Source organism: Myotis myotis, unplaced genomic scaffold, assembly GCF_014108235.1.
Source record: "Myotis myotis isolate mMyoMyo1 unplaced genomic scaffold, mMyoMyo1.p scaffold_m19_p_6, whole genome shotgun sequence".
Taxonomy (NCBI): domain Eukaryota; kingdom Metazoa; phylum Chordata; class Mammalia; order Chiroptera; family Vespertilionidae; genus Myotis; species Myotis myotis.
In genome coordinates this window covers 32,639,748-32,648,088 of record NW_023416368.1, presented here as the reverse complement: position 1 = coordinate 32,648,088, position 8,341 = coordinate 32,639,748, and the positions used below count along the sequence as shown (strand labels likewise).

The window sequence follows — 8,341 nt, the reverse complement described above, 5'->3', positions numbered from 1 at the left end:
AAACCCATGAGAAGTGAAAACATATGTCCTCACAAAACCTTTACAAGAATGTTCATAGCAGCACTATTCAGAATGGCGAAAAGGCAGAATCAACCCAAATGCCTATCTATATAGGCTACAACATGAATGAAATTTCAAAGCACCATGCTAAGTGAAAGAAGCCAGTCACACAGAAAAACGTGTATTGCGTGATTCCATTTATAGGAAAAATCCAGAAGAGGCAGATCGATGGAGACAGGAAGTAGATCACTGGTTGACTAGGCCGGAGGAAGGGGGGAGAGGGGATGGCTGCTGGTGTGTACAGGGTTTCTCCCAGGGGTGATGACATGTTCTCAAATTAGATTGTGGTGATGGTTGCCCAACCCTGTGACTATAGTAAAAGCCATTGAATTAGCCACTTTAAATGGGAGAATGGTCTTTGCATTTCTGCTGAGGGCTCCCTTTCCAGAGGGAGAGCGGTCTTGGTCTGGGTGGGGAAGGAATCACAGGGTTGAGCCTTCACAATACCGTCCCGTTTCACACTGGATGGCTGGGAAGATAGAGAAACAGGTGCATGTGGACTGGTCAGCGGCAAGGCTGGCAGCATCGGGGTGTGGCTTCGACCAGCAGTGGTGTGGCCTGGTCAGGAATTTCCCCTGGAAACAACTTAGCCTGGGTCCTAGCAACATGGAGGAGGCAGCTGCAGGCCCCTGTTGGTCAGATTTAGGAGTTGGCTCTAGAGTCTAGAGCCTGGTACCTGAGTTAGGACCTTGGCTTTACCACTTGTAAGCCGTTTGCCCCAGGCAAGTTATTAGTACGTAACCTGTCTGCACCTCGGTTTCCTCATTTGTGCGCTGGGAATAATTATATGAAATAATTCTGTACCTATCTCAAGGGGTGGTGGTGGTAAAGGTCCAACTGTACATTCCGCAAAGCATGCTGAGCGCAGTGCCTGGTACCAGTAAACACTCAGTAAAGGTGAGTTCTCTTCTAGAGAAATCTCAACCCTCGGGGCACAGGGAGAAGGCGGCTTTAAGGCTGAGACAGGGGTGGGTCCTGCGGGTTTTACAGCTTTTGCAGAAAAGCTGCGGGAAACCACCAAGCCCTGCTGGGGAGGAATCCGTGGCGTGGGTTGCAGCTCTTCTCTTTGCCCACCTCTGCGGACGCGATTGCGTTCCCAGGTTTGCTCTGAGCCCAATCGCCAGCATCTGCCCCTGCCGTGATCTCAGCGTGGGCGCGCTTGCAGAGGGGGGAAGCGGGCACTGCGGCCTGTCAACCACAGTGTGTAACGCGACACAGCTGCGTCTGGGACAGTCATTCAGAAAACCCAGGAGGAGGAGAGGGGAGGAGGCCCTGCAGCGGGGCCCAGACCCCACGTGGCGGGCTATCCGGTAGCTGCTGAAGCCTGTGTCGCTCCGGGGACGCCCAGCCCAGGTAAGCAGGGGAGAGCCCTCTGTGAGGGGGCAGCGCCGGACGGAGAAGGGCCCTCAGCCCGCAGCACAATTCTGTGTCCAAACAGCTCCCAGAGCCCAGCGTTTGTGGAGACGCATTTGGCTGCCAAACCTGATCACCTCATGTGGTGGCTCCTGTGTTGGCTGCAGAATATTAATGGCTTTAATGACGGAATCCTGCCCCGGCCCTGCCCTGGGTGTTATGTAACATAGGACGTGTGCACTGTGGATTTCCTTCCTAAACCGCTACAGGGACTGCCGGCTGAAGACGACCGGGCCCAGGTCTCTGGTTATGGGTGTGTGGGTTCCTATTATTTTAAATCTCTTTTACCCTCTGCAGTCAGTGAGCACAACACGGTCAGCTGGTATTCACGGAATAAGGGCAGAAGGGAAATGCAAGGGTTTTGCATCAGAGACAGCTGGGGCCCGTCCTATCTAACTCCCACCAGCTGGGCCCCGGGAATCATTCCGCCTTTCTGAGCCTCTGTTTCCCGCCCCGTGGCCACGGGGGGACTGAGTGGGAGGAGGCATGCTTAGAGTAAGTGCTTAATAGGACATGCCAATATTAATGAATAATAACAAGTGTATAGTTTGATAGGCCTTTTTCTCAGTTTGTCCGTGGGAATCCACAACCAAGCTAGGGAGACAGGCAGGACAGCCCTCTGGGTACTACGTGCAGGAGTCACTGTGGTGAAGAGGGAGGGCGCTGAGGGCAGTGCCCAGAGTCTCAGGGAAGAAACCATGTAGCAGATGCTGGGAGAGGCTAGTCAACACAAATCCTCACACCCAGGAAACCGTGCTGGAGCTTGCGTCCCACCCCCAGTCACCCACCACTGCCACACCACGTTGTCACCTCTCGAGAGAAGCAGGTGGATCAACAAACTGTGACGATTATCTGTTTGTCTGAAGGTCTGTGTCCCCTGCAAAATGCTTGGTGGCCTTTAGCGCTGAGGGAGGACGAAGGCTAACCCAGGGGTGCCTCTAGACTTAGAAATCCTGTGATACACACATCCCTGCAAACTAATCGCTGAGAAATTTATCTTTCAGTCCAAACTAAGATTTTAAAAAGTATGATTGAGTATCATCATGGACCCACAATTTCTGTCCCTGACGTGGGCCTCCTTTGCGAAAACTCCTCCTCCTCCTTCTCCTCTGTGGAAGGGGCTGGGCTGCAGGAGAGGTGGGGGGCGCACTTGTGCCTGCCCCCTCGCTAAAGGAGCTGCACAGCCCCAGGGGCCCGGCCACTGGGCTCATCAGAGAACCTCACTTTGGCCAAGGGCTGTTGGCAGTGCAGGTCACATGGGCTGTTGTTGAGGTTGTAGTTGGTCGAAAATAAAAGCTGAGCAAAGCCCTTGGAGAAATTCTGTCTCCTGATGCTCTAAACGTCCCATATCGTTGTGGTCGGAAGTACCCAGGAAGCCTAGCCCAATAGGCAGGGGAAGCACTTCTATTTCTGACTGTACCCAGAAAAACAGTCCCCATCCTAGGTGCCTCTAAGCTCTCCCCAAGCTTGAAGCCTTCGGGCTGCAGGGGAGGGGGCCATTCTGATGGTCATACCACCCCAATTCCTCTGCACCCAGCCAGGCACTGTGCGGCCGTGGTGGTGCTAGTGGAGGTGCTGGCTGGCTGCAGGGATCCCAGGGTTCCTCTGGTTTGTGTTCTGACCCAGGGCCTGCTCCACAACTTGCTCCTGGCTCAGCCCCAGCACTTTCTGTGCATAAACATATCCACATTCTTGAGTGCTTTCCCCACTTCTGGGCTTGCCAAGCTGCTGCCTTCTCCCACCATTAGTCTCTCAGGGCCCCAAACTCTTGGCGATGCCTGACCCTGCCTCCCCCAGTACCCACAGCTGGGGCGCCTCAGACATGCCCTTGTCCCCCAGTAGCACCCCTCAGCTCCTCCCACAGCCTCAGCCCCCGGCAGCCATTCAGCCCTTGGGCAGAGCTTGTTGCTCTTTGTTCTGAGCAGCAAGGTGGGAATAAGCACCTGGAGACCAGATGTGTTCTTTTTTTCATATATATTTATTCCAAAATAAAGATATAAAAATCTAAACAAATATATATTTTTAATTATAAAAAAAATAACAATTGATTTTGATTTAGCGTGGCTTACTTAATTTTTAAACTGCAACAACTTAAAGAGAAGGCTTTTAAAATTCAATAAATAGAATAAATACTATTTTTTATCTTTATGCTCTGCCTCTCATCCTTTCTTTCTGGAAAACTCCCAGGAGGCTGCTGAGAAACGTCAGTGTGTTGCCTGTGGTGGTTTGGTTGCACGGTTGTTCACAGGAAAAATTCTGTGGGGATAAAAGTGAACAAAGACGGAGTGGTTATAGCAGTATGGAACCCAGCAGCCCAGGAACTGCCCTGCCCAGAACCTGCTGAGGGGCGGGGGTTCTTTGGGGAGAAGCTGGGCAAGCAGCAGGGAGCTTGAGACACAGAGCAAGTGGATGGGGAAGCCCAGGTCTAGCATTTTGTGTAGACACGCAGGTGGCTGACTTTGTGGTAGGATTTCAGGACACAAACACACACCCCTATCAAATGCTCCTAAATATCTTTATTAGGGAAAACCTTTTCTTGGACTCTTTGAGGCCAACAATTTTGTTACTGTCCTTTTGGGTTGTCCTCTCAAGGTCATTTATAGCACAGTGGTGAAGGGCAGGGCCTTGGGGTCACGTTGACCAGAATTCAAATCTCAGCTTTGCCACTTATTAAATACTAGAAGCCCAGTGCACGAAATTTGTGCACAGGGGGATGGGTCCCTCAGCCCGGCCTACACCCTCTCCAATCTGGGACCCCTCGGGGGATGTCCAACTGCTGGTTTAGGCCCGATCCCGCAGTTGGACATCCCTCTCACAATTCAGGATTGCTGGATCCTAACTACTCACCTGCCTGTCTGCCTGATCACCCCTAACCGCCTCTGCCTGCCAGCCTGATGCCCCTAACTGCTCCCCTGCTGGCCCAATTGCCCTAACTGCCCTCCCCTACCAGCCTGATCACCCCTAACCGCCTCTATCTCGGTCCCCACCACCATGGCTTTGTCCAGAAGGACGTCTTCCGGTCTAACTAGCACATTATCCTTTCGTTAGTACAGATGTAGCCTTAGGAAAATTAGTTAACCTTGCCGAGCCTCAGTTTCCTCCTCTCTAAAGTGAGGGTGATAAACCTGACATGTCTGCAAGGTAGCCACGCAATGAACCGGTATATATTAAGCCCTTAGGACCACATGCTGTTGATGGTAGAAACATGTTCCAGTGGTTCTCAAACTTCTGGCCCTTTAATACAGTTCCTCATGTTGTGACCCAACCATAAAATTATTTTCATTGCTACCTCATAACTATAATGTTGCTACTGTTATGAATTGTAATGTAAATATCTGATATGCAGGAAGGTCTTAGGCGACCCCTGTGAAAGGGTCGTTTGACCGCCAAAGGGGTCGCGACCCACAGGTTGAGAACCGCTGCTTTAGGCAGCTGAGCGAAGGGCCCTCAGCCTTCTATGAGCTCGGGTGGCGATGCTAATTCCCAAGGTGCCCACTCCCCTCCCCAGCCCTGCAGGGACAGGGTATAGGCTACAGAAGATAACATGCTGATGGGCATGTAGAGCAAACGGCCAGCTTTCACGTGGATCTGGGTGAGTTTTCCTTTAAACACCTCCTTAGCCAACCCTCCCCCAAACCTTCTTTAACGTGCAGGCCACAACTGCCATTCTGTTGCTAATAGGTTAGCAAATTGAATCTCTGGATAAGTTAGTGTTCTGTGGGCTATGGCCCCCACTCCCTAGATTTTAGCATCTAATTACAATTGGATTCGGTAGGTGGAGAGAAGGAAATGGCGACAGAGGTGTTTTTAAAGCTAGGGACCATCGGGCTCTCCGAGGCAGCACTCACTTCAATCTGTGGTTCTGATTCATTTTCTGACATATCTCTTATCGACCTTGAACTACCAGTTCCACCGTCATCATCCACTCTCCCTCAGACAGACTTGGCATTACATTCACATAGACACAACTGAGCCAAGTAGGGTATCACAGATGCAAACACACTCACCGGACACTTGCTGCTCTTCAGGGCTCCGACCGTTTTCCTCACCCGATTGAAAACCAGGGGGAAACTTGCTCGCACTGTGGTGTTGGCCATCTGGGCCAGGCCCTCCTGGAAGCAGGGTGCGGTGCAGTTGTCCTGGGAATATTGAGAGGGAATTAGAAAAAGAATGCTTTTAGACACTATTTTAATTTAACCAATGGAGCCGAAACGGACGACGTCCCTTGCCAGTCTAGGAAATGACCAGTGCTCCTGGGGAGGCCCTTCGACCGCAGGGACACTCCCTGCGGGTTTCAGGATGTTCTATCCAGGGAGCCTGAGGCCTGTGGGCCCTGGAAATCAGGCAGTTCAGAGTCTCCTGGTCAAACAGTGCTCCCTGTTCCAAGTCTGGCAATAGTGAGTTTGAAAGTCAGAGAAGAAAAAGCCCTTGCACACCAGCCGGACGGGATGTGCCCATGAACGCAGCGGTGTTTCTGCAGGAGCTAACCCCCTGGGCTGGGCCAAGGGGCGGAAGGGGTGGAGTTGCGTGGTGCTGCCTGTCCGGTTCTCAGCTGCTGGGTGGGCCGGCCCTCAGCTGGGGCGGGAGCTCTGGTTCTCCCAGTCCTTGCTTCAGAGAAAGCAAGCAGGGCCCCTTGGATAAGCTCTTCCTCCTCACCTCAGCCAGAAAGTTCCTGCCCCACTTCCTCTCCGCTCAAGTGGGCATTGAACTTCCAGACGCCCTTTCCACTTCCCCTCCACCCACAACCTTGGCCACTGTCCTCCCAGAGGTCCCCTACATCAGCTAAGTAGACCGTGTGTCCAGAGAAAAGATGAAGCGTTGCCGTTTTATTTACATTGCTTTGCAACCTTAGAGTTATCGTCAAATGCACTAGAAATTAATGTGATATGGGCTATATCATCCGTTATCATCTCAGTTCCAGTTTGATTTAATAATGCACCTGGCATAGCTCATTTAGAAGGACAATCAAGATTCTTTTTTAAATATTAAAAAGTGATCAAACTTCTCAAGGAACATAGAGCTGACCAACTACAAAGAAATCTGTATGATATAGAATTCCCAGAGCCTGGTTTTTAAAGGAAATACTAATCTGTAACAATTGTAATTAAGTAACACTTGCTTATCTAAAATACCAAATAAAGCAATTATTTTTGCTTAAACACTTTAAAAAAAGAACGAGATCAAGATTATAGGCTTTTACTATACTTACAGAAGGAATGGGCAGACACAAGCAATTGGTCACCTGCAAAAGAGTAATTTCAAAGTGAAGATTCCAGATATGGAAATTAAAATCAGCTTGGAAAGATCTTAACAGAGCATTTACTCACATTGCCGCTACAGCTGCATTTTGACAGTGGATCTTTCTAAAATAGATTAAGAGACAAGACCCCATAATGTGTGATGTGTTTTTCATTCTCCTAAAATAATGCACTTACATGTCAGTAGCTGCCTCTCCCACTGGTGCCCCTCTCCGCAGCTTACCTGTAGGTTATTAATGAGGTGCGTGACGTCCTTGATCCCTACCAAGGTCAAACACCCCTGGCCAGCCACGGAGCTGAGGAGAAGGGCAGAGGCAAGGGCCACAGTCAGGAGCATCTTGACACGGAGCTGGAGCTCAGCCTGCAGACACCTTCACCTCGAGTCGTATTTAAAGCTCCCTCGCAAATGTGGAAAAACCCCGACATCAAACTGATACCAAGTGCCCACTTTTTCTTTGTAAGTTTGGGCCACTTGACATTGAAAAAAAAAGATATACATATTATAGCAAACTGAGTCACTTGGCAAAGACTATGTTGTATTATCTCAGGAAATATCATTCATTAGAAAAAAATGCTTTTGAAAAGGTTGGGTGTGAAGATGCTATAGGAAAAGTTAAAGATCTTAAAACACACACACACACACACACACACGCAGCAGAGGTTCTGGTTGTGAGGGTTAAAACTCTCCACGAAAGCCCAGGGCTGTATTTTCCCTCGTTCACTTTATTGGAAATGCGATAGAGTAATAGCCAGACACGGGCGTTCTGAGGAAGGTGGGGCTGGGCTGGGTGGGCAGAGGATGGCGGACGGGGCAGGAGGATGAGAGACAGCGCAGTTTCCTGAGCTGCTCTGTGGGACAGGGCTTTTGCAACCTCAGTCTTTGCAAACTCAGTCTAGTCACCGCTCCCTCAACCTTACTGTTCTTTATTCCCAAATCTTCACGACGTCTCTCTCGCCTGGGGCCAGACTCTGCCCCTCAAATAAATGCATCTCGATGCAAGCATTCCTTTGAACAAGGGTCTCAAGAGGACCTCTTCACTGTGAGAACAAGAATGCAGCAAGCGTGCCTGTTGGCACTGTCCTTGAAAGACTACATAGCACTGTGCTACACAGAGTGAAAACTCAGCGCTCACAATGAGATCGTCGCTAACGTTTATTGAGCACTTACTGCATACCAGTCACAGTTCTAAGCGCTTCATGGGAACCGCGCCATGGAAGGGTAAGCCAGGAGCTGGTGGCCCAAGTCAGTGTCTCTTCTCCCAGGGCCCTTCTGCTCACTCAGCTCAGGCCTCTGGATAGAAGGGAGGGGCTTTGACACCACCGGCTGCCTCATCTCTGAAGGGCTGGAGGCCCGTCCTGTCCTGTGCTGTCTGGGGAGAGGGCTTGATGGCCCATGAGCCAGAGACCTGGTCTTGGTGTAGCCAGGTACCCACCATCACTGGTATCTCGGGTAGGTCCTGGTTTACTAGGAGGAGCCGCACATCTTCAAGTCAGGAAAAAAGTGAGCAAACTAACATTTTTTTTTCTCCCCAGGCCAAACTCTGGCCTTGCCCAGTTGGGCTTGGGTCACCACCCTCCTCCCCACCCCAAGAGCCGGTGCAGAGAAAGGT

The 8,341-nt window shown here is 50.7% G+C and overlaps 1 protein-coding gene across 1 annotated transcript; it reads right to left on the bottom strand.

The window, feature by feature from the left end:
* Nucleotides 1-3,618: 3,618 nt before the first annotated feature.
* Nucleotides 3,619-7,068, bottom strand: IL9 (interleukin 9). The gene is made up of 5 exons (XM_036312602.1): nucleotides 6,955-7,068; nucleotides 6,801-6,836; nucleotides 6,683-6,715; nucleotides 5,481-5,612; nucleotides 3,619-3,729 (listed from the first exon to the last, which is right to left on the bottom strand). The coding sequence occupies exons 1-5, from the start codon at nucleotides 7,066-7,068 to the stop codon at nucleotides 3,619-3,621; spliced, it is 426 nt and encodes a 141-aa protein (XP_036168495.1).
* Nucleotides 7,069-8,341: the final 1,273 nt, after the last annotated feature.